This window comes from Crassostrea angulata, chromosome 10, assembly GCF_025612915.1.
Source record: "Crassostrea angulata isolate pt1a10 chromosome 10, ASM2561291v2, whole genome shotgun sequence".
In the NCBI taxonomy this organism is placed as follows: domain Eukaryota; kingdom Metazoa; phylum Mollusca; class Bivalvia; order Ostreida; family Ostreidae; genus Magallana; species Magallana angulata.
The window spans coordinates 21,779,412-21,806,721 of record NC_069120.1 but is presented as its reverse complement, the minus strand read 5'-3'; the positions used below and the strand labels follow the sequence as shown (position 1 = coordinate 21,806,721).

General features: G+C 33.3%; 1 protein-coding gene across 5 annotated transcripts; it reads left to right on the top strand.

Moving 5' to 3' along the window:
* Nucleotides 1–346: 346 nt before the first annotated feature.
* LOC128165724 (tuberin-like) lies at nt 347–27,241 on the top strand. 5 transcript variants are annotated; one of them, XM_052830521.1, is made up of 40 exons: nt 347–520; nt 871–957; nt 1,131–1,241; nt 1,332–1,411; nt 1,527–1,591; nt 1,684–1,816; nt 2,201–2,249; nt 6,985–7,110; nt 7,452–7,528; nt 7,633–7,756; nt 8,028–8,171; nt 8,430–8,585; nt 8,783–8,886; nt 9,000–9,081; nt 9,664–9,819; nt 10,055–10,192; nt 10,672–10,800; nt 10,949–11,061; nt 11,450–11,585; nt 11,787–11,912; nt 12,211–12,354; nt 12,661–12,850; nt 13,178–13,271; nt 13,389–13,491; nt 13,755–13,885; nt 14,374–14,529; nt 14,926–15,362; nt 15,703–15,860; nt 16,046–16,208; nt 16,875–16,928; nt 17,598–17,641; nt 18,325–18,897; nt 20,480–20,566; nt 20,690–20,876; nt 21,258–21,397; nt 22,072–22,150; nt 22,310–22,324; nt 23,704–23,730; nt 25,684–25,775; nt 26,124–27,241. In XM_052830521.1, exons 1-40 carry the CDS (start codon nt 395–397, stop codon nt 26,271–26,273), a joined length of 5,286 nt encoding a protein of 1,761 aa, XP_052686481.1. In that variant the 5' UTR covers nt 347–394; the 3' UTR covers nt 26,274–27,241. The 5 variants fall into 5 exon arrangements, with proteins under 5 accessions (XP_052686481.1, XP_052686485.1, XP_052686482.1 ...); XM_052830525.1 differs by lacking the exon at nt 16,875–16,928; XM_052830522.1 differs by lacking the exon at nt 22,310–22,324.
* The last annotated feature ends 69 nt before the right edge of the window (nt 27,242–27,310 follow it).

The following is a 27,310-nucleotide window of genomic DNA, read 5'->3' as shown; positions in this document are numbered from 1 at the left end:
CAAGTTCACGTTTTATTGGAAAAGCAAACTTTGCGGACCAGAGGTACCTCCCACTGAAATACCCGACAATATTTACAAGATTTCAACTATTGCAATGTACTATTTGAAAAATCAATACTGTACACAAGAGCTCATGCTGTTTCATAATATTTTGTGTTCATTTTAGAACATACATGTAGGGTTTTATCCAATTTCGATTAAATCAAGGGATAAGTTGATATTTATTTCATCATGAAATTATTTTTAAGTGAAAGGCATTTATCATGCAAAGATAGAATTGAACGTGTACGTGTTGATCCCCTATCCTCCATCTAAATTTACATCGGGATCGGTGTTCCTGGTATGTAAGATACTGAACAAATTCGAGATAAAAGAGGGGTGCGAAGATAATGAAATGGCAAAGGAGGAAAATTTTAAAAGCAAGTTGAAGAATTTATTTGGCATCAAAGAGAGAACTAATGCTGCATCATTTCATCGTCCACAGACAAAGGAATTATTATTTACTCCAGAGATATTAAAGGTATGCACATGCATTATATGTCGTATCTCATTATCCGACAATTTCGTCATCATGTAATGTAATCTTCATGTTCTTTTTAGTTGATTCTAAAATTTTCAATCTGCATTTTTTAATTCTGCCTATTAAAAAAGAAGATTTGTCTGTACAAATTACCAAAGATTTTAAAAGGAATGCAAAATATGCTGACTTTACATTTTCATTGAGAAACGCAGGGACGTATAACGTTAGTTATAGTATATACGTCCATGAGAAAAGGCTATATACAGCTAATAATTAATCTTAAAAAATACCAAAATCTTTATTCATTTATCTGACTTTTTCTTTCAACCGAATTGCTTACAATCCTGCAGGATATTGGTCCAGAGAGTCCAGCAAACAACAGACTGAAAACAATACGAGAATTATGTGACATTGTACAGCAAAAGAAACTTGAAGAGGTCAGGGTTAAAAATGCTCATTACAATTTTTCTTATACTATATACTGTTGTTTCCCTCGATTTAGATGCTAAGTCATTTCACGAAATTAAATGGTTATCTTAGTAAAATATATATGCGTGACAACAAATTTTATTAGTGGACCATATTGTCCCATAATGTTTTTCTTTAACAGAACGCAATAGAGGCATTGTGGTTCAGTGTCAAAGACCTACTGGATCAATCGGTGAAAGCAGAAAACCGCCACACTGCTCTCCATTTCATTCAGTGCCTTGTCGAAGGACAGGTAAGACAGACTACTGAGTTAAGATTCTGCTTAAATTCTTGGAGTTATCTCATTCAAGAAAGTATGTACATGTGCCTTTTTGGTTGACAGCTTCAATACCTAGGCATATTGAGAGCTCATTTCTTTCGAGTTGTCAGACAGCTAAATGTACCTTGTGACTTACCTTACAGGTAATTATCAGTCTAAACTAATACTTTAATATTGCTGTTTCATAAGTTAGTGACATAAAAATATTTAAAAGATGTCGAAAGTTGCTTTTTATATAAAGTGAATTCTTTCTTACAGAATAGCACTGTTCAAAGTTTTAAGTGAAAATGGGAAAAATTTGCAAGAATTTGAAGAATCAGCAGGTAGTTGCTCTTTCCATGAAAGTGATATCTGAGTTTCTTTTACTTAATTAGAATGCCTTTCAAACACATGCTTTCATATTTGATTTATTTAGGTCCCTTTCTGTTGGAATGGATGCCGTCTGTTGTCAATACAGAGAAACTTGGGGAATTTCTGAAACTCTTGGTCCACGTTATAAAGTACAATGCTGCGTACTTGGATGAGGAGGTGGTGGCAGGACTGGTCAAGTAAGGACTCTACATAGTACTTGTACTTACAGATGTGTTGTGTGTATTGATCAGTCTTCTGATGATGACTCATTCTCTGTTTTGTCATTGATAAGAGAGAGAACTCCTATAATTTATATTGAAATAAAAAATACATGAAGACATGTTGCTATCCAGTAGTCTGAATTCATGATTTTAAAGATGTATACACTTTAAAGATGTATACACAGATGTATTACCTTGAAATTAATTTTTTTGTAGAGGCAAAAATCATTTAAGATATTCAATTTTTAAAAAAAAATCATTCATTCTGCATACTTAAAACAAAGATAATTAAAATACCAATAAACTGATTGATGATCTTATTTTGCTGAAGTAATGACTGTTGTTGTTTCCTATGAATAGGAACACATGTGTGTTGTTAAACAGAAGAAGACCTGAAGAGGATGTGACAGTAAGGATTCATTTTTGACATACAAAAATTATGTAGTATTTCTGACAATACGCTATCTTTATAGCAGTTGATTAAGCTTTTTTAGCATCGGTGTTTATCATCTTGACATATTCTTAAAAATCGGCATGTATTAATGTTTTAGTTATATAGAGAAAGATTCACTATGAAAAAAGTGTAAATGGCAATGTACTAATTATAGAATTAACTATTTTACTTACCGCAATACACTCACATTTTATAAGACTGAAAAAAAAGACGCGAATATGTTGCATTGACAATATCCTAGAGTTGTTTAAATATATAAACTTTGATTATCTTTTATTATGTTTTGTGATTTGAACCATCAGAACATTTATATAACATGTACCAATATTTCCAAAAAAAATTTAAATTGTCAATAATTCTTATCTAGTGTGATAATTTTTAATAGATTCTCGTCATTTAATTGTAAATTATATTTCTTCACTGCCCCCTTGTTACAGATTTAATGACATTTATTCTTTAATTCTGTTTGACTGTAGCAACCAATTTATAAAAATAAGGGGGATCCTACTCAGCCGGAAAATTACCGCCCGATATCTCTTTTAAGTTGTCTAGGTAAACTTTTCACTAGTATTTTGGCCAATCGTCTGGAAGCTTACGCCACTGAGACAAATCTTATTTATAAAAACCAAGCCGGGTTTAGAAAAAACTGCTCAACTTTAGATCATATTTTGACATTACAATTTCTCTGTGATATTTTCATGAAAAGAAAAAAGAAATTATTTTGTGCTTTCATCGATTTTAAACAGGCGTTTGATACAGTGAGGTCGCCTTTAACGAATCACTAAGTAAATTCGCGTTGATAGTACGTAACCAAGCCCGAGTTAAATTCATATTACAACATTGTTTTATTGTACCACACTTGACTCATAACATCATATATTTCTTTCCCAACAACCAATGATTAAACAAAAATTATCGCTGTATTTTGATAAACGATGTTTTCTCCTTTAGCGGATCATTTTCTCCATTACCGAATCACGTGATATACAGCTGATTATTTTTTGTTAGGGACAGTGTCGAAAGATTTTTTTGAAGTTTTAATATGCTTTAAAGCATGAATAAGAAAAATGGAAAGGCTAATATTTTTTTCATTTTGAGTGAAGTGTTCATTCTATTGAAACCGACAATTCATGAAAGATAACAATGAATTCAATGGTAAAAAAAAAATGACTGCATGATTTGTAATCTTTGATCCACCAATTTATTAAAAATCATTTAGTTTTTAGTCATTGTAAGTCATCAATATTGTTAATTTTATGAGATACGTGTATATGAACATCTTTTCATGAAATTACAAAGAAATATACAATGGAATGTAAATGGATCGAGAAAAAACCGACATACGACATACGAGGGTTTTCCCAAAATTACATTGACAAGTGACGTTATTCAGTTCATAGAACTCACAGAATGATGAAGTTTGTGTCGCAGCGGGTTTAAGTTATTTGCATTGAAATTATGTGTCGATATTGATTAAATTCTGTATCAGATTGGGTTTTTGTAACATATATGTACTACATCATAAATTTTTCATGCGGCGCAACGACACTTCAAAAAAAAAAAATAAACATTTATTTACAAAGAAAGAAAATTGAAGAATATCGTGAGGAAAATAACTCATGGAATAAAAAATTAAAAAAAAAAAAGAAGAAAAAAATGAATTTAAATTTCTGCATTTTTTTTATTTATTAAAAAAAATTACCCATTCCGAATTTTTTAAAGATTTTTTAGCACGTACGTTATAAAAGTTGAAGATGAATACACACGGTAACTAGTTATTAAAAAAGGTTTTAAAAGATCTAGAAGCATATCCTATGGCGATTTTAAAGTAAAAAAAATAAAATACACAAAATTGCCTAAAAATGTGTTTAGTGATTGTATAGTTAAGCAACCAAAAAACAAAAACAGGACCCAGTATTGACATCCAGCAAAAAAAAAAAGAAATCTCCACCGATAGAAATGGAACAACAAATACCGGGAAGACAGACGTTTTGAATCGGCGATCATTTGTACTATGAAATATTTTAAAACAAATCTAGAAATGTATAGTGAATGACTGAATGTGCAAACTGGATAGGTGTTCAAGGAATATAAATATTTTCTTTGACCTGTACATGTATGGAATCAGCGATCGTTTGTTCTTATGAAATATTTTAAAAACAAAAATAAAAAAGTATAGTGAATCTGCAAACTGGATCCATGTTCAAGGAAAATAATATTTTTAGGAAATATTTTTATAAACTACTAAATGTCACCGAATACGAATAACTTTGATTTGTAAGGCATGGGTTTTTAAATCAATAAATACAGGGAATTGGGGATACCAAAATATGGTTGAAATCATAATCGAATGGAAACATGTTCTAGAAAATGGGAATGAGATGTGTTTTTTAAATCTTTTATTGTTTTTTCTGGGTTTTTTTTTTATTGAAGCAGATGTGCAAATAATCGTAGCGGTATCAATTAATTTGGACATAATCCCTCCATGATCCCCGCATCTCGGTGATTTGTTATTGGAACCCTGACTACCCACAACATTATAGCTAATATAATTATTCTCTGATTAAGAAAATGTTTGACGCTTTCAATGCTTGTAGACAGATAATTTTATCAAACATCTGTACCAAATATGCTTACATACAATGAGCCGTTTACATCAGAGCTCAACCGAAAAGTGAAAGTAGTCAGCTGCACGCATGCTTTTTGTCTGCGTCTTCAAAAAGCTTGTTCATGTTTGTTTAGAAATTACGACATAAAACGAGATAAAATTTAATAGTTTCATGATAAATAATTAAAACAAGAATAACTCTACATGACAGGATATGTTAAGTATTGAACCTTTAATAGAAAAATACAGAATTGTTTATCTGAAAGTGATTCGTTAAAGGAGACGATTCGTTAAAGGCAACCTCACTGTACTGTATGGAGGACCGGCCTGTGGAGTAAACTTATTTTGAATGGAATTAACGGGAAATGCTTTAGATATATTAAAAACATGTACATGGGTATAAAGTCACTAGTAAAATTAAATGGTATTGCTTCTAATTTTTTTGAATGTAATGTAGGTGTTAGACAAGGAGAAAACCTTTCCCCTTTCTTATTTTCTTTGTACATTAATGACTTAGAAAACTTTCTTTTGGAAAAAAATATTGTTGGTTTACGAAGCATTAGTAATGATATCGAAAACGAGTTATTATTACATTTGAAACTACTTATTTTATTTTACGCTGACGATACTGTCATAATGGCGGAATCGACAGAAGACCTTCAAAACGCCCTCAACGAATTTTATAGTTATTGTACTCAATGGAAACTTAATGTCAATGTTAATAAAACAAAAATAATGGTTTTCTCCAAAGGTCAACATCGAAAAAGCTTTTTTATTATAAAGGAGAAGTTATTGAAAATGTTAAAGAATTCAAATACCTGGGTATCGTTCTGTCAAGAACTGGTTCATTTATTAAAGCAAAAAAGCATTTGTGTGAACAGGCTCAAAAGGCTATGTATGGTGTTATAAGAAAAATTAGAAATTTTAATTTACCAGTAAATTGTCAATTTGATTTGTTTGATAAGGTTGTTTTACCAGTTTTATTGTACGGCTGCAAAATTTGGGGCTTTGAAAATCTAGATATAATTGAACGTGTACATCTGAAATTTTTGAAAACAGTACTTAATTTAAGAAGCACAACACCAAATTTTATGATATATGGAGAAACAGGATGCTACCTGTTGTATATTAATGTTTATACAAGAATAATTACATATTGGGGGAAAATGCTAATAAGCCCCGAGAATAAAATTGTATATACAGTGTACAGATATTTATTTTCACAACATTTTAATAGCGATTGTAAAAGCCCATGGATTGATTGTATTCAAAGAATTTTGAACATGTGCGGGCTACAATATGTCTAGCAGAACCATAATTTTGTCAATATAGAATGGTTATCTGCTACTGTAAACCAAAGATTAAAAGACCAATTTATGCAAATAAGGTCAAATGATATAAATTGTTCTTCCAGAGGTCAAGTGTATAAAATTTTAAAACCATATTTTGGCTTTGAGAAGTATCTTGATATTTTACCTGTAAAACTAAGAAAAAAATTCATTAAATTTCGTACATCAAACCATTGTTTTCCTGTAGAGACAGGCAGATGGTATAACATTCCTTTGAATGAGAGGTTATGTCTTTTGTGTAATAAAGGTCTCATTGGAGATGAATTCCATTATATTTTAGAGTGTTCGGCACTAGAAGAAATAAGGAAAAAATACATAAACAAAAAATATTGGAAAAGACCAAATTTTTTCAAGTTTTCTGAACTCATGACTAATTGCAATTGTAAATCGCTAAGAAAATTATGTGTATTTATTTCAAAAATTGTTGATGCTGTCTGCTCCTCTTAGTTGTTTTCCTATTATGATCCTTTATACTAAAATCTAACATAAGTAGTGATTCTATAGTCTGTTCTTTTTTATTTATATTTTTTCCCTGTATGAAAATGTACCTGTTTGTCTGTACCTCTGACGATTTGTATATGTATGTATTATATATATGTTCCTCTTGTACCAAATTATTTGGTCTGAGTGAATAAACTGAACTTGAACTTGAACTGTAGCTGTGTTTAGATGTCCTTGATGTGCTACATATTTAATGACATTTATTCTGTAATTTCGCCCTGTTTGATTGTAGTTGTGTTTAGATGTCCTGGATGTAGTTCTGTGCTACAGTTACCTGCCCACAGAGTGTCTGGTCAGCTTTATCTCGGCTCTCTGTCACACGGTCAACATCTCCAAGTTCTCCGAGGCCAGCTGGGAGGTAGGTTATCACTGACAACACTTATAATTAGGCTGTTACTGATATCACTTGTAATTGGCTGTAACTTAAATTACTTGTAATTAGGCCATTACTGATATCACTTGTAATTAGACTGTTACTGATATCACTTAAGCTGTAACTGACATCACTTATATTTATTGTACTTAATCTGTTACTGATATCACTTAATGTAATGAGGCTGTTACTGATATCACTTGTATATTTCATTTGATTGAGAATCTATCTTATTTACTGTGTACTACATGTATATGTATTGCTGTTAAGTGTTGTGCACTGTTTTCTAGTGTGCCTGGTATATATCTGTCTCTCATCTGTTTCAGTTAATGAGAAAGTTACTTGGCACACATCTTGGACACAGCAGTATTTACAACATGTGCTGTATGATGCAAGATGTCAAGTTAGTCATTCTTTGCGTTCTTTCATGTAAATCTGATTTACATATTGTATAATTTGTTACTGAAATGGTAGAAAATACAGTAAATTTGAAATTTCAAATTGTAGAAATGTCCAGGACCAGGAACTACTGAGGGGGGTGGTGTACTTTGTGGGCATGGCCCTGTGGGGCTACAGGAAGGTCCCCACCCTCAGGCACACCTTCTCCTCCGTGCTGCCATCTTTCTTACAGGTAAGACCTAAATACACGTTTACATATCATACCTGTAGTTATGTACCAGGTGTACCGAACAAAAACTGCAAGCTCATTATTCTTTCATTTTGTTGTTGACATAAGGATCTATGATTGTTTATATAAAATGGTAATTTCTTTCTTTTCATTGACTTCTCACAATTAGGCAAAAATTTGATAAAAAGAATGACTGCTGTTTGATTTTCAAACAAAATGAAATGATCCTTTTTACTCACATGATAAACGTTCTTATACCTTGATTATTAAACAGGTGCTGCACACAAACAGCTTCATCGTGGCCCACGAGGTGGTGCTGAACATACAGCGACTGGTCCGTAAGTACGGCAAGGACCTTCAGCTTGTCACCTGGCACATTGTGTTGGACATACTGGAGAGGCTGCTCAAACTGACAGAGGTATGCTAGGCCCTCAGTAGAAAGATCATACATGTACATGGAAATCTACTGCATAAACATAAACTCTTTTTGATGTGAAAGAGATCATTAAATCAAAATTTGCAGGTTATATTAAAATCTTGATTTAATGAATGTGAAAGAGGTTATGAAATCTAAATGTTTTTAGTCTTGAAATTGATTTATTTTTTCTTGTATATGTGCATCCACTGCCAAATGTTTAGTCAGTAGCATTTAACAGATCTTATATTTCCTCTGCAGAATCCGACATTTGCTCAACCATCCTATGACCCTCGGCTTCAGGCCGACCTCCATGACATTCTGACAAACATTGAACAGCTCCACGCCCAGGGACAGTTCTCAGGCTGTATCACCAGATTCTTTAAAATCATTGAAATGTGTGCCAACAAGAGACCGGTAAAATTTTAAAAATTTGTTTGATGTACTCTGACCAACCCCTCAAAATTGCCCCAACCCAATAATTTTTTTCAGCATTTTGAATTTTCATTTTTTTTTTAATGATTGACCATATCATATTAAAAACACATTTAAAAATTTACTAGATTTATTAATAGACAAATTTAAATGTTTCTGAATTATTTCCCCTTTGACAGGAGAGCTCTGTGACCTTACTGATAGAACACCAAGCTCAACAAATCAACCCTTCCAAAGAAAACTGGGTCACACACCTGCATCAGCTGCTGGAGAAATACTTTAAGTAAGTCCCATTTTCATTCTTGCTGTTTTATTCCTGGTAGTCATTTATATTCATTATTTGCTTGCATCTAGTGTGTCAAGTTAATTTTTATAATGTGGTTTATGACTGTACAGGAATGAAACCAGGACTCAGATACGGGTGAAGGCCCTGGATAAGCTAAACCTGGTTCTCAGCATCAACAAACACATTCATGAGGTGAGAATTTGTTTTGGAAGGATTTAGATAACAATATGAATATACATGAATATGAATGTAGTACTCTTTGTACATGTATTTGAGATTTAAGAGTGATGTTTTATGCTTTATAAATCAGCCAGTTCAGAGAAATGATTTTCTATATAAAAAAATCGCAAAAGTTGTAAGTGAATTCATAATGATGATTGATACCTTACTTCAGGTAATAAAAATATCATTTTACTATCTGATTTACATGTAAACTGTGATCAGTGTATTGTATGAATTGTTGAAAAGTTTGATTATTTGAGTTATGAAGGAATATACTGAAGATTGACAAATAACTTGTCCCCTCAAATAATCAATCGTGAATCTTATCATTAGTTTCCAAAAACCTTTTAATCCATAAACATTGTACTGTGACCATTGCTCATTCATGAAATTGAAACCATCGCAAACGCTACTATTAAGAAATCTTGAAATTTTAACATCTTGGAATTGAAATGACTTGCAGTATAAACATACCAGCACTGTACAAATATTGGTACTTAGACTCTTAGGCTATAGATTTCTTGGTGCCTATTTCTGTTATTTCTATTGTAGGATGTTTTGATCAACAGAGTCGTGTTGCCCCACCTGTGCCATATAGAGGCTGACCCTGACCCTCAAGTCAGGAAGGTAGCAGCAGACATGTTGCTATTGCTGGCTAATGGATGTACTCCATCTTGCTTTGTGGAGATCATGGCAATCATAGAAAAGGTTACTGAGACTTAAAAATTAAGTTTCCTGCTTTTTTGGTACAGTTTATAGATAATACATGTTTTTCAAAAAGGTTTTGAAAAAAAAAAATTAACCAAACTCTGCAGTTTTCTAGATGAGCGATAATTAGGTTTATGTGTAATGTGTGTAGTTTTGCACATACATGTACATTAGAATTGTATTCTGTTATAACAATCACTATGCAATAATGTAATTGTTTATTTGATTTTTTCAGTTGATTAACCGGCCCCTGTCTGCTCATCTTGCCTCGCCCTATTCAAAGCTGGAAGGGTCGGAGGTCATACATCAGCTAGAGGAACACCAGCTGGAGGATGTGAAGACAGCCATGTTGGGACTGGTGGAACTCTTCAAGGTGAGTGAAAGCAGAAAAGTTCACAAGGCAATATGACCAAATGGATGATCTTAATTTTGTGAATTAATTTTCTAAGCACTCAAACTGTTTATGATGTTTTCTGTATGTGTGTACAAATATGTTTGAGCATGAGTACTAGCAGTGCATATATACATTTCTATTAGAATATTTACTCATGTTAAACTTGGATAACATGACTATTCAATATTATAGAATTGATATCTGTCAAGATCATGAACACAATTCATTGATCAAGTTATATCAGTGTACATTTACCCATTGACCTCTGAATTAAAATAAAATTGTATCTACATGTTATTACTCCTCTGGGGGTTTTATTCATATGACATCTGAATATCTAGATTTGAAATGAGGTCCTAGCATTGGTTATTTGGAAGATTTCATCAAAAACCAATTTAAAATTCACAAAGTTTCATGATGGATGATCTTTGATTTGACATTGCTTGTTTGACTTGTAGCAAAAATTATACACGGACCCCCCCAGCCATTGCTTGAAGATCTACGACCTGTTGCTGCTACACATGAAGCACCAGTACACCGAGCCCAAAAACTTCATGAGCCACACTGCAGTTCAGATCAGGAAAAATGTAAGTAACTGTTGAGCTGTTTGGTATAATTTAACCAAATTTCAAACAGAATTTAATTTATTAAATTATAAAATTTAAGTTTAAGGCCTTGCTCTATCAGGACTGGTTTGGTCGCTCTTACTTAAGTTTTTTGTGTGTTTTTAAACAGGTTGTAGAAGTGCTGCTTTACATGAGAGCTGACAATCTGTTTAGACTTGGATTCATGGACAAGAATGTAGATGCCCACTTAGCATTTAGTCCGTACCTTAGCTGTGCGGAAGTGTAAGATAAACATCAATACAGATACATGTCATTGTTAAAATCAGTTAAAGACACAGAATCGGAAAAAAAAGCTGCAATTTATTCATTTTGAAATATTTTTCATGAATGCAGATTTAATTTTAATGATTATATTGTATGCATCTTTTTATATTAACTAAAAAAAATGTACTACCTAAAAAACTAAATAAAATATTAAAAACCTTACACCCATCTTGTTTTGCAGCACACAAAATCATGATAAAAGAGTTTGCTCTAACCAAATTGAATGTTCTTTTATCAACATTTGAATGTTTTTAAGTACAATGTAAAAGTTGTACATGTACATGTGGCATCAAGTGGAGCTGCTAAAACATGTACAAATATGAAAACTTTTTTTGGTTCATTGTAGACAACCAAACTTCAGTGAAATGGAAGAAGAGGAGAACAACTCCATAACCACAGACACCGTGGCATTCATGTGGTCAGAGTCCGCCTACCTGGACTATAAAAAGTCATTTAGTCTTTTCTTGTCCTGTTTAGAAAATGTAAGTACAGCAAAATTCAGACATGAGTGTTTGTTTGTATGTTTGTTAAGGTTAAAATGTTGTTTTTAACTTCATGTGTCGAGGGTTATTGTACTCTTTTACAAGAAGGTGCTCTGAATTATGAAGAGGTAAATTTATGTGGAAAAGTATGCAATTTAACCTACCTGTAATATAGAGATGAAATGTACCTGTTGTTTCCAGGACAAGGACTGGGAGGTGTTGGAGCGCGTGCTGGTCAACCTGCCCCTCCTCCTCCAGAACAAAACCCTCATACTGTCAGCCACGCATGACCTCATCAACTCCCTCTGCCATCAACTCTGTGCCATGGTACGTCAAAACAATAGATGTCATTATAAAAATCTTTACTTTAGATTGATACAATTACATTTTATCATAAAACTTGTCCATTTTATCTTTTTGGGATTTCATTACGATAGCCATTTTGTCCACCCAAGCTCATTTTATTCATTCTTCTGTAGCAGTGTCTGTTAATGAGCTAAATAAATCTGGCTATTACAATATATGCAAGTTTAAGATTTATTTTCATAATGTATTTTGAGGGTTTCAGTCATTGCTTTTCATCGACAGGAATATTAAAAATAAATTTTACCCCATTTTCATACAGGTTAATGACCGACAGCTGAATTTCCCTGAGAAGCTTCATGGAACCCCATCAGGTAAATTCACCCGGTCCGACTTCCACACCTTTGTATTTCCTGTGCTGGCCTCTATGGTTTCCTATCACAAATATCTGGACAGAAATAGAGCGGTAAGTGAAGGCAAGGGAAGGGGGATGTGTTTTTGTTCAAAGCTTTCTTTTGTAGAAATGATCTCTCTTTTAACACAACTTGGACTTTTCCTAGTTGAAAGAGAAGAAAAATCAATCACATTCATATAAATTAGATTAAAAGTTAAGATTTGGTATCTTTAATACCATGATAGTACAGATACTTGGATGTATCTCAAATTAATTTGATTTCTACGTTGAATTTAAGACAACAAGGTTTGATTGTATCTGCAATACAGCAATGTCTCTTCTGTTTGTATGAAATGAGTCTATTTGTGCATCAAACAGATGGAGATGATAAAGTGCTTGGAGTTTGGACTGGTGTCAAAGTGTGCCAAGACCTGCACCAACTCGCTGAGGATCTGTACCCTGGAGATGCAGGATGTGATGATGCGACTCCTCCCCTCGGTGCTGCTGCAGCTGTCTAGAATCTCTGCCACCGTCCACATGGCCATTCCTGTACTGGCGTTCCTATCAAGTAAGGGGGGGACACTGTATACACTGCAAATATAAATAGGCCTTGCCGTCACCAAAATTTGATCCTCAGCTCAAATCCTTATGAGAAAAAAGCATTAATTTGAGGTCAAACCTAAGACTTGAGGCTGAGTATTGACATGAGGAAAGTTGGTGACCTGGGGCCTCACTGTATAATCACAACAGAAAATAAACAGACTTTAAACACTTGCAATATTACATGTACTACAGAGTATTGGCAGATTCTTTTGAGCCTTTGTGCAAATGTAGAATTTTAACAAATACAGTTTGTATTAGTCCAAGCTGATTAATTACCTTGTTGATAACACAGGTATTGTAAGACTACCACGCATGTATGCTAATTTTGTGGAAGAAGAGTACCGCAGTGTGTTTGCTATAGCCCTGCCCTACACCAACCCCTTCAAGTAAGTCAGCCTCACTGTACACCATGTCAATCACCTAAACTAAAGATGAAGTAATCAAAATACTTATTAGATTTGATGCTCAGGTATTAAACATGATTTTGGGGGTCCTTTTTGCAGGTTTAGCCATTACACTGTGTCTTTGGCCCACCATGTTATAGCTATCTGGTTTATGAGATGTCGTCTTCCCTTTAGAAAAAGCTTTGTCAAGTTTATCCAAAAGGTAATGAGACTACGTAAATAGCCAGGAAAAGAGTATATTCACAATTTAAATGTATATAGGTAATTAAATCAAAGGTTGAGACCTTTAAAGATTAATGGGTTGAAATTAAAAGGAGAAAAAAAAATTACTTTAAAATGAAATTTGTTCAACTCAAATACATTAGATGAAAAAAAAACACTATTTGACTTGTCAGATTTAATATATCATGTTGAAACTCCTTTAAGTGTGTCGCTTACAACAAGCTTTATGCTGTATTTCTTCAGGGTTTACAAGCCAACATCATACAACAGTTTGAAGAGAACGCCATTATTCATCAGCAGCAGCAGCAGAATCAAAACCAGGACTCCAGTGACCGTAGTCGATCCAGCAGCTTCAACGAGGCCGCATATAGAAAGTAAGCTTCGAGTCCAAAACAGGTGTACTCATACTGTAGATTCCTATTTGAACACAAGGAATAAATATCCGCATAAAATTGCAAGAAGAATCCTTTGCAGATTTTACATCTCCCCATTATTTTTTTGAGTGTTTACAACAATAAGTAAAAAAGAAAAAAATTCTGCATTTGCGATTTTATATTCCCGCAATTATATACAAACAACGGGAATTTACAGTCCCAGTACATCAGATCATATGTACCTAATGATTCTATTGTTGAACTGCATTTCTGATTACTTAATGAGACTCAAATTCTCATCAGGTCTGTCTGTTTCACAGGACTTTGCCAATTTATCAGTCTTGTTTATTTGATATCAGAGAAACCTTGTATTATGTATTTTTTGTTCTCTGAAAAAAATGGACAGCTGTACTTCAAGATTAATTGGTAGGTGAATTCCTGCATTCTGTTTACACATGTACCTGATTTTGAGGTTTTCCTCTACACAGCCGCAAGAGGATGTACTCTGGATCGGCCATTTCCCGCCAGAACTACCAGGCACCTGTAGACAACAAGCTGTCCCAGTATCACCATGAACTGACAGAGACCTGTCTAGACGTCATGTCTCGCTACACTTACGGCAATTACAGTGCCATCCCAGCAAGGTAAGAGGAAGTTGATTCTGTGGGTGCTGAACCAAAACATGTGATTTTTAATAACTATTTTCATGATTTTTTACAAAATGTTTCAAGATTTATTGCTTTGATCTTTGAGTTATACAGTTTGACAGTATCATATGAATATAAGTAGTAAAGCATGTAAACACGTTATAAATGATGAGTGTATGGTACAATTAGTTAGTTTTTATTTGGGGGTTAGGGGATTGGGGGGGGGGGGGGGGAGAATTTTTATGCAGACATTTAAAAACAAAAAGATATACCGTTAATGAGTACTGGGTATGTAGATTTTTTATATCTTGTGGCATCTGTTGTAGACTGTTTTCCAATTCTTATTGAATTTAATCTGCCGTATAAAAATTTGTAAAACACAATCTTTTGTAGATCACCGGTAGCAGAGTTTTTGTTAGCTAATGGCCAGTCTCAAACATGGCTGCTTGGAAATAAGGTTGTGACCATAACAACCAGTGGGGGTGGAGGAAACAAGTCTAACAATGCAGGGCTGTGTGACAAATGTCTTGCTCTTTACCAGAACAATGGAGAGCCACCGGAACCAAAACCGGCGCAACCTTCCACCTCGACCAGGAGGCGCCATAAGTCGGCATTTGTTACTCGTAGTGCTTCGACTATAGAAAGCAAGGCCAGTACTGACGACATTGGCATTCAGCCAAGGATGTCGTTCGATGACATGATGAACAGTCCAGGGAGTACCCCGGAGCATGAGGTAGCTCAGGTAGGGGTCCAGACCGGGTCCTCTCTCTCTGACCACACCCCAACAAAACTTGGACTGGAGACAGAGGCTATGGAGGCCTTTCTTATAGGTAAGGACTTGTTTCCTTGTCTCCAAATATTTAAAAGTCATCCTAACATTTTGAACTAAACATTAAAAGTGATCATTCCCAAATCAATAATGAAACACAATCTTTATAGACAAGTAAATCCGTCAAACCTCATCCATTTAAACCTTTAGGAAGTTAATTATTTATGAAAATTTAATTTGTCCCAAATATTTATGTGATTCCACAGTATTAAAATACATATACATGTGTATTATATACTGAAAGGGATGTACATTTTTACAATGTGCACTCCATTTATTGGTATTCCTAGTAGACCTGATATGAGTAAATGGATATGAAATAAAAACATTCACTATTTTAGGTATACAGAAGAAGCATACCTCTGATGGCAGAGTGTTTCAGAACAATACTTGTTCCTGTTGGTGCACTGTATGGGCAGAGATCTTCATTCGAGGCCCCAGTGGCAACGTGGCCTGGATGATGCGCATTGAAAATGACCCATCCCACACATCCATGCAGGTAATGACTCTAAAGTATGATGTTATAAAAATGATATAGAAGTTATTTAAAAGTTCTTTAATGCATCATCTGAAATTTTTATAACTTTGACAGAAGATAGAATGCAGGTCTTTGCGATTATCTTTATGAATTGAAGTGCCTTTTAACAACATGAATCCTGCTTACTTTATTTTGCCATCTGTTAGGAGTCCCAGGCCCCAGACATTACCATGTTATTTGCGTCCGTTCAAAAGAAGGAGCCTGACCTGGAAAGTCTGCACAGCCGCATAGAGAGTGGAAGCATCGGGGAAGCAGAGTACGAGTCTCTGTATGACCAACATTTCCCATCAGACCACAGTCAAGATGGAGGTAACTTGATTCAATTTTTTTTGTATATAAGGGTATGCTATGGGTTGTGAAATGGGTAATGGTGTATTTTCTATGAATAAAGAATTAAAAATTCAAGATAAAAAACTAAGATGCATGTATATGTGAGTACCTATCAAACACCTTATTATATTTTAAAATAATTTTAATGCCAAAAATAAAGATTTCCTACATATTTTATTGGATATATAGAATTTTCAGAAATACGTGTAGAATATCATATAATTGTGGCTTGAATTGTAGATATATAAATATATATGCTAGACATTATGATATGTATGTGTACATGCTATTCCTCGATCTCTGATGATACTTCTACTTGCTGTGTTACAGTTAGAAACTCTATATACATATGTTAATGCATTTAGTATTTGCATTCATAATTATATATGTGTGTGTGTACATGTATTACTCCATGTCAGCATACAAATGGCCGAATCAAGGCAAGATACTGATACTATTAACATTGCACTCTATACACTATACATGTAAATCAAGACTGTATGACTTCAAAGGAGACTCTTATGTGTAGGAGTAATACATCTACATGTTTTATACGTGTTTAGAAGTATAGATTATGTGTACATGTGTGTGATACTTTGTGTGTGTGTCCAGTAATCAGATGTGTGTGTATTGTAACTATTGTAGACCTGTGCAGTACTAATTCTATCAGGATTAGTATCGAGGATGACTCAGACGACGGTAGGTAGAGGGAATGATTAACCGTCAGCACTAACACTGTATTGACTCTCCTGTGTTCATTCTATGTGACTTACCACAATCACTGATATGCTATATCACATTGATTTCATCCATGTTTTTCAAATAAATGTCAAACTTTTTAGCTTAACAAATTCTTCTTATCTCCTTGTTTTTCATTCTTCAACATTTTTTACAGCTAATTTTTATGACTGTACATTTACCTACCATTTTGCTTTTTAAAAAAGGATGTTTATCACTAGATTGAATTAGTGTTGAAATATGTAAATGTATTACCAAATTCTGCCTTAAAATAGAAAGCACGTATGTCAATGTATGTATTGATATGAAAATATCAATTACCTGGAATGAAATATTTCTTTGACAAAGATACTAGTATTATACATGACCTTGTATTGAAAATTCTTTGTAAATATGAAAGTATCAGTCATCTATAATTATATATCTTATCATTTGTAAAAGTGCAATTAAACAGCAAACAAAGTGTATATTTTTGTACATGTCTTTTAATGCCATTGTGAATATTTCATAAAAAATTATCGGAAACAAGTTGTTGTAATAATGCATGAAAATTCAACTCAATTAAGATGTTACTTTAATTGTTTTATTAAATGATAATAAGAAGATTAACAAATCGGTCTTTTTCTCCAGGTCATGCAAAAAGAATGACCCAATTGTCAGAAGATGAGAAGAAGGTAATCACTGAGATGATAGATAATTACTAATTTTTGAACCAGTAAAGATCATATGATATATATCAGGAAAAGATTACTATGCAGTGCCAATAATTTCTAGTTATTAGATATTAGGTAATTTTTATTCTTTCTTTGTTGAATTCTTACAAAAAATGAATGATTTGTTGTTATTATCTGATGTTTTAACATCATTGTTACTTTAAGGTTATCTGATCCACATCCACAAAGTGGTTTTTTTTTCATCATAAAAATGTTATTTATCATTCAAACTTTATGAATAAAATAAAATAAAAAGAATTAAAAAAAAAAAGAATGTATATACCAGGCATTGGTGGCTTGAACCCCTTTACCTTTAGATAATAGGTCTCTGTGGAGCCACTAAGCCAAGCAGTTCGTTGAATAATTGTGTGTAATATCAACACTACAAGAGTTTTTAAATTTGTCTATATAAAAGTCAAATTTATGGTACGAAAAAAAAAATCTGGATAATTTAGATTTATCGAACATTGGATTGGAGTTCATTAATGTTAGGATATGGTTTTTTTTTTTGCCTGCAGTGCATTGTGATACTTGTAAAACAATTCAAATAATCTGGAAACAATCTTGCCTGCTTTCCAGTCTATTTTTCCAGTCTAATAGAACTACATTTAATGATTTTACATTAGTAAACATATTTCATTCAGAGAGAAGAATCCGATCCTAATGGTCTGGCCATTCCTCCTCCTTCAATAAGCAAGGAGCAGCTAAAGTTCACGTCCCTTCAGCGCAGTAACTCCTCTCCCTCCCTGCTGAGCTCAAGTGGAGAAAACCTGGACCCACGGGACAGTCAGTCGGAAATAGTGATGATTGACAACCTGCAAATAGCGGAAAGGAAAGGGGAGATAACTCAGGACAAGCCTGAGACTTCCATGCTGTCTTCTAAACTTCAGCACCCACAGGATCTACCCCTCCAGACTGACCACCCCCACCCCACACAGAACCAGATCGTCTCCCCTGCCAGCCCATCCCCAAGCTCTGAATCCTCGTCATTGCATGATGAGGTGAAAGAGCTACCCGACTTCAGGAAGGTGAGAGGTCACACCATATCTGTGGTCCAGTCCGCCAGGGATGGACTGAAGTCTGGGGGGTCAGGCGGCAAGGAGTTGGGGAAGGGAGGCATTAACCCCAGCTTTGTGTTTCTGCAGCTGTATTATGATGGAGTCTTTAGTTCAGCTACCAACAATTCAACTAGTCCTCTGGTCATACCACAAAATGATGTAAGTGGTGTTTTTCTGTTGATCTGTTGTGATAATTTTTGTGCCCATGGATTCAGAAAAAGTAATGTTTTAAGGTAATGATCCATACGTCACAAAACAACGTCTGACGTAATTCACGCGTTATTACGTCTTTTCCGTGCCCGATCTAATCGAGACCTTACGCTAAAAGGTGTACATGTGTTTCAAAACAAAAAAATCAAGCTGACCTAGAAATTAATTCAAAACAAATCTGTTAAAAATCCTGAAACTGCAATCAATTAACCTATTACTCAGCGAAATGAAAAATTGACTGGGTTGTGTCGATTGAGTACTCGTTTTGAAAATACAGACCGCTTACTTTTGTCCTGCATAAACATCAATTCATTACAAGGTTGAACTTAGTCCAATTCTTTGAACATTAATCCCTGAAGGTGCATAAACATCCTGACCGAGATCTATATTCCAGTGCATAAGGGAGATAAATACACAAGGGGAAATAATTTGACTTATTTCATCTATATCCTATTTTCGCTTAGCAACGAGCATAGATATATTTTCCACAAAAAAATGTTTTTTGAATTAAAATCATGCGCTTAAGAAAAGTTATTTCATCTTAAGAACTGCCTTTTAAACCAGTAAAAAAAAAGGTTGAATAGAGGTTTTGTCTTACAGGCATATATCAGGTAGTTAGCATTATCCACGCGTGGGACTGCAATTTCTAAATACCGATCTCGATCCATAATACTTACCGATATGCAAAGATACAATTTTTTGCGGATTAGATAATACAGATTGATCAACAGTTTGTTTAAATCATGTTTTATATTTAACAATAATCTAAACATATTTTTTTAGAGTGATGAAATAATAAACCTATGCACAATTTAATTTTTACTGATCTTTTTTCAAAATACATATTTTAGTGATTTTTACCCAAAATACTCCCATTGTGATCCAGAAAAGGCCGGTCCCTTGAGTAATTTTATTTCCAATTGATTAAGGGCGTTAATGTGTAAATAATATCAAAATTTTAGAGAATTCTGTACGTAAATAGAATTATAAGAGCTTAAATTCGCTTTGAAAATTTATCTCATTTTATGTCATTTGTATGCAGATTTATCTATTTTTTGATAAATAAGCAAGTGTAACATAAAAATTCTTGTTTTGAAATAATAATTCCTTTATTTTACATAGGATATAAGTAAAAAAATTATTTTGTGAAATTCTAATTTCAGGCTTAGGCTTATATTCTTTATGTATGAAAAAGCACCATTTTCCGCAATCAGTTCTATTTTTAGCAACGACCCTAGCTTTTATAATACCGATGGACCACCGAACAGGGTAAAATTTGATGAGAACATATCCTTAGATACATGTTTGAAAAATATGAAAAAATTCTGTACGCATTTTATTTATCTAGTGGGGTATGGACCATTACCTTAAACTGAATTTTTCTGGTTAAAAAATACAAATGTTTAGTAATTAAGCTTAATAGAATGTATATGATGGCTGTTTCAATTCCTAAAACTTGGGCAATCTTTGACTCATTGTAATCAGACACAGTGACAAAGTACTAGTAAAACAGCACACAATACTATTGTAGACCACCACTCGAGCTTTGAAGATGTTGGACCACATTCATCCCTACGAGACTCATAAAATAGGTGTCATATATGTTGGACCTAGGCAGGTAATTAGTAAAGCATATTTCCTGATGCCATATTATGTAGGAGTTTCTGACTGGTTTGAATATGCTTCATGTTTCTTCATTTCATACCTGTATTTGTGTGTATATATGAATGTACACTTGTAGACAAAAGACGAGAAAGGTATTCTGTCTAACCAGTACGGGTCGGAGCGTTACGCGGCCTTTGTCCAGGGTCTGGGTCAGCTCCTCCGTCTGTCAGACTGTAACCCTGACCGGGTCTATATAGGTGGGCTGGACTGCCAGGGCAAGGACGGTCAGTTTGCTTACAGCTGGCAGGATGAATCCATGCATGGTATGACCCAGTGTTATTGGGGTTAAAATTATAAGGGGAAGTTCAGTTTAGAATGCTTAGTTGTGTTACCATTCTCGTGATATATTTCATTTTTTGACTAATTTATAATAACTAAGTTAGAAATATGATTTTGTAAGTATATTATAATTCCTTAGTAAATCAAAACATTTTTATGGTTGCACCTATGTGTAAAAATATGCAGTTTATTTGAGATATCGTTGAGTTATAACAGTGTGGTGAAAGCTACTTGTACTACATGTACGGTTATGTGCCAGTGATATCTTTGAATGTATAGATTCATATACAGTAGTTAATTTCCATATGTTATTCTACTTTAAAGAAATGTTAGTGTTTATAATCTTTATGCTTTTTTGATTTCAGTGATATTTCATGTGGCCACCCTGATGCCAAACAGAGATAGTGACCCGAACTGTAACGCCAAAAAACTACACATTGGGAACGATTACGTGACCATAGTGTATAATGACAGCAATGAGGACTACAGGATCGGGATCATTAAGGTGACTCACAGTATTATTGAATAACACTTACTACTGTATATCCGAATTTTTCTCGATTTTCGCTTTTTTTTTCATGATCACTTTTATAACGCATATTTTTTGATATACAGAAATTATATCCTATATTGATTTATGTAAGAAACATTTCAAATCGCAAAAACTGACTGACACAAATAAAAATTTTACAAATTGTCCCCATTTTCGCTAAATTTGTGACACACGGAAAAAAAGCGGATATATGGTATCAGCATTGGAAAATCATTTTATTAAGGGTCAAGCTTAACTCTCTCTTTTGTGAGCTTTTTTGGTTGTGTATTTTGCTCTTTAATGTTTGCCGTTAGGAGGGGAACTTCATTGCCCTTTCCTAAGTTTGGGGGTTCAAGTATTTTACTTGTTTAATGTTTTCTGATAATGTATTGATAATCATTATAAATGCTAACCTGAATCAGGTTCTTGGGTTCAGAATTTCCCTTTCTTGGTAGAAATACATGTTTGATTTTGTGCAAGGACATGCTCTACTTATCATTGTCTTTGTTGACTTTTAAAGCCTTTTTGTTTAGAAAATCTATCAAACAATTTTAGTTGAAAGACTTCAAAGAGCAATTTTCATAAATGTGAAAAAAATTTTTTTTTTGAAATTCTTTAATTACCTCAAATTTTTTGTTGGTTTACAGGGACAGTTTAATTATGTGAACATTGTGATTCGTCCTCTAGACCATGAAAGCAATGCAGTCACCTTACAGGCAAAGGAAGGTACGAGTTAAGAAAAGAACTTATTTTATCGAATATTTAGAATGTATGAATTTATAAGTAGACATCTAGAGTCTTTTTTAGCTGAAATTACTACATCATAAAAAGATTTTATTTTTTGATCTTTTTATTGTAATTCATTTTACTTATTTTCATACACAGATTTGAGTGAATCATGTAAATATTAGTTTGTTAGATTTAAAAAGTTCCTACTGCTGTATGTTAACGGCTTTGTTAATGTTTAAGCACAGTTGTCATGCTTATATCATTTACGTCATAAACTAACAATTCTAGGATAAGCTTTTAACTTTTTAAAATCATTGCAATGTGTTTGAAGGATAAAGGTGATTATTAGAAACCAACTTACCTGTCTGTATATCGGTCTGTGATTTTGCTCACCCCAAACATTTGTATAAAAAAACATGCATGTGATCAAACCTTAAACTGCCATGAACTTATTCAAGGTCGTTTGGTAAAAGTCAAGGCCACATAACATCATTTCATTCATGGTCCTTAGTTTGATTTAAGAAAAAAAGAGAAAAAAAATGATCCAACTGTGCAGATTAATAAATTATGGAAAAGCTTGATTATCAACCTGTGGGAATGCCATCTGATTCAAAGTCAATTGACGTAGGTCAAACTCAGAACTTAAATTCAAACATTTTGGTCCATTTTAATGAAAAACATTAACCAATAAAAAATGGAAAAAGGCTGTTTATAACCTTTGGTTATCAACCTGTTGGCATGACACTAGCGCGATTCATTGTCGTGTAATAACATTTAAAACAGTAAATATAATAAATTGTGAGAGGGACATAGATTTTAACGCCCCAACTAAGATCAACTGTTGTACATGCTCTCAAAACAATTTCTGCGACAATCTGTGCTCTAGGCTTGATAACGGTTAGAATTTAATGTAAATAATGTATTCCGCCGCTCTGCATCTTTACGGGGTACATTGGAAAATCAAAGTATTTAGTCTGTTACGAAGAAGAAAATTACCATGTAATGTTAAATGTATCAGATGTAAACTAACACGAATCACCTGACATACTTTACATTATACATTCTTCTTTAAGTTGAATCTACGTTTTTGTGTGAAGAATGATTTCAACGGTTGGTCAACTTACATCCAGAACTGTTCACCTTTAGCTTTAGCCTGGCCATTACTTAAGTAATGAGCCTGGTTAAAAAACAATGTATTTCCCACTGACAGATCGAGCATGGTTTCCCAGTGGAATTGCTCTTTACCAATCTTCTTAAACACCCAACTATAACTTTTGCTTCTTCTACAAAAATCTGCTTTGAGTAATATAAACTAATACCCAGGCAATCTTTTACAAAATGTATAGATACTGACAAATATTTTTCATAAAGTAATAAAATGATTTAAAAAGCATTCATTTGAACATAATTCAATATACCAATGTTTTGTAAACATTTATTGTCACCTTATTCTGAAATCTAATTAAATCTGAATTATTTGATAAATGTATAAATAAATAAAGACTAAGATCACTCCCCCTAAACACTGCTATGTTTTCTCTTTATTGAAGTGCCTTTCAAAGACAGTATTACAACAGGTACCGCTATCTCACTTTGACTCCTAATCACATAGAACTTGCTTATGGTGTCTGGCATCATCTGTGTGCTCTGCTTATCCTGGCCTACTCTCATCTCCATGGCAATATACTCATTTGTTTTATATATATACATGTATATCTAGTACCCTTTACATTACAGTGTCTGCTTTGATTTGTTCATGTATCTGTTTGGTGTCTGATGAATGAGGAAAAGCACTCTATGGAAATTGTTAAGTGTTTATTTCTCAAATATATCAATGGTACCTCAGCGGTCATAGGCTCATAGCTGAATATTCTAATTAAAGGATAAATGGACATATATAGGTGTAGTAGCCCATATGAAGTAGTTATAGTTGAAGTATGAAAAAAATTTATAGTCTTACATTATTTTTAAAAAACAACAGCTCTTAATATAGTCATTTTGAAAAATTAAAAGATATATCTACCTGGTAATTGATTTAATCATTACTAGTTCAACTTTAAATTGAATTCTAAATATTTTTTAATAGTATTTCAGTGAGATTTATTTTCATCTTTATTTATGTGACAAGACCAGTTAATTCTTACCATGTATGGTTTTAACAAAGGATTATTGATTTGAATGAACATTCAGTGAGAGAGAATTTTTGTAGAGAATTTTTTTCAGTGTAAATCAATTGATGATAGATTAGTTGTGAGCCAAACTTGATCATTCTACTAATTAATTGATATCATACAGTAAGGCATTTACATTTCATGTGTACACTCTACTTACTTGTATCTGTGTGATTTGATTTGTGTGTGTGTGTGTTTGTATCTAAGCATCTGCTTTTAATTGCATTTCACTATTCTACACTCCCATTTACACTTCTATTTCAGTTGTAATGAGCACATTATGTGTGACTTTTCTACTGTATTTACCAAAAACACAACCTCTTAAGCACTGTGCTCTAACTTGAGCACTTTGCTGTAACACAGCACTTAGATGTAACTTAAAAAGACTAGTGCTTTTTACTGCAGTAAAACATGGTTACATTAGTTAACTAGCTAATGGCAAATCCATGCTTACAAACATATAATAAACTTATTGGACACATTAATATGTTTAAAATGAATGAAAATAGTTTGTCTCTTCCACTTAAGTATAAGCCTGTTTTACTGTATGTAGTGTCTTAATGCTTCCTAATAATTTTTTAAAGCTTTCATAGTATATATATAGTACTAGGCATATAAACTAGATCTATTAGATAGATGGTGAAAAAACATTTATATTTTTAAGATAAAATTTTCATTGGTGTAATAAAAAATAGTAGATTTGTGAGGTTTTGTGAACATGACTACATCAGTATATCATGTTATCTAAAATTCATTGAAGGTAAGAGTTTGTAGAAATAAGCATGTATCAAAATCAATAAAAAATTCAGTAATCACTGTATTTGATTCTGGAAATGTTTTCAGTCACCAATTTGAAAGTTCAAGTGAGCCATAATTTTTGTAAAATTTTCCAGCTGTTGTCAGTCTTCATCTTTAGAAATTATGTTTAAACTTTTATCACCTTGAGCTATATTAAATTGATGCATATTTAGAAGAATCTATCTTTGAGTAATTCTTCAAAGTTAGTAATCTTTGTGGGTTACAAGTTGCTCGGGCAAACAATGTTGCCTGTGAGCCTAAATATATGCACATGTAGCATTTTTATAAAATATGCTTTATGTGATGCAACTTAGTATGTGGATATCTTATATGCTATTGTATATATCATGACTTTTTATTTAGGTGTATGATATTTGTTGTTGTCATGATTATATACTACATGTATATTATGTATCCATCAACGTTTAGATATTGATTGCATATTGAAGCAAAAAAATTGACGTCAATATCCTTCATGATTTTTAGAATAAATTCATTGAAGTTTGCATGATATAACCTATTTTTGGTTATTTCTGATTGACTTTCCTTTTCTTGGTGCAGATATAGCAGACATTCTGGGTCACAAGGACACTAAGGTTATCTCCGATGATAACTTGGCTGCCCTAGTCAGACAGATCGCAGTCAACTGTGATGTAGGTGGCTTTTTTACTCAGTTTCTTCTGTCTTTCTTCACAAGAAAGTTTGGTTTATCTCATATTTGCCTTAATGGTACATGAATATTGCCAGTGTGTTGCATTTCTATTTCATTTTCAAATCAGCAGTGAAATTTTACACAAGTTGAACAAAATCACTTTACAAATCAGGAGAGAGATACCTTCCATTATTCTCGATATATACGTAGCAACATCATATCAAAGGAAGAATAAAGACTCTGATTTTAAACAAATTTGTTTTGAAGAAAATGAATTGATAGATTTGAATTTTACCAATAAATGCAGCAGCCCTCAAAGATTATGACTGGAATTTTGATTTGTTGACAGCTTGCCTCCCTGGTTCTTCAGAGGCAGCAGTCTCAGCCTCAGGACCCCTACGCCTCAAACTGGCTGGAGCGACTTCGTCAGATCAAACGACTGAAGGCCAAGGTCATTAGTAGCACAGATAAACAAAACCTCAGCGACATCATGGTCTAGATGCCTTGCCACAGCATTTTGTCATCATTAACCTTAAGACACCTGTAAACAAATGTTGTGAACTTTGTTGATCTGTGCAGTTGAAAAGATTTTGGATTGTTGATGTAATTGTACATGTGATACAAGCTACAATTTGCATTTCCCAAGTGAATGTATTATGTGTACTGCTTACAGCATAAGTCCAAGCAAAATGATAGTGTGCTTTTAATTGCCAACAATCTTAAATTTCAAGCTATGAATTACATGGAAAATAATCATAGCATGAACTGTATTAAAGTGATGTGTCATATAAAGAATTGCTAGCAATTTAAAACATAACCAAAATGATGGCATGCTGTAAATAGCGTAAAATGGTAAACTTTCATGTCCATTTAATGATGATACTCTGTAAATTGCTAGCCTGTATTGTAAACTGCTTACAACAGAAACATACATTTGTTCTAGCATCTTGAATGTACAAAAGTGGATAAAACTGAAAATCAAAACCATTGGGTACATGTACATAATGATGTCAACAGCCCTCAATGTGTTATATTTCGCATGTTAGTTATTTGTAACAAAATGATTTTTTAATAAGTTAGCATGTATTTAGTGCATTTCATGAATCTTAATATTCATACACCTGTATGCATGACATTTGGCCATGTACAGGTAGTTGAATAAGTGAAATTTGCATTCCAACAAAATACTAACAGAGTGAAATTATAAGTTTGGCAGAGTGAAAAATCATAATTTGCAACAGTTTTGTAGAACCCTAATATGTCACACTGTATGATATATATGACCTTTTTACATTTTTGGGTGATGAAGATATATTTATTGGCTCAGGCTCCACCGTCACCAAAATTTTCAAATCCCTCAACTCATTCCTCAACTCAAATCCTGTAAAGAGAAGTGCATAAACTTGAGGTCAAACCTCAGATTTGAGGCTGAGTATTGACTTGAGGAAAATTGGTGACAACGGAGCCTGGTAATTCAAGTGCATTAAAATACTTGAAATTGCTTTCTTTTATGGATTATTGAAATCATTGGGATAC

Coding starts and splice junctions, on each gene's coding strand:
- LOC128165724 (XM_052830521.1), top strand. CDS start 395: ATGGCAAAGGAGGAAAATTTTAAAAGCAAGTTGAAGAATTTATTTGGC. Junction 1,412..1,526: donor CCTTGTGACTTACCTTACAG/GTAATTATCAGT, acceptor TCTTTCTTACAG/AATAGCACTGTTCAAAGTTT. Junction 8,172..8,429: donor GGCTGCTCAAACTGACAGAG/GTATGCTAGGCC, acceptor TTTCCTCTGCAG/AATCCGACATTTGCTCAACC.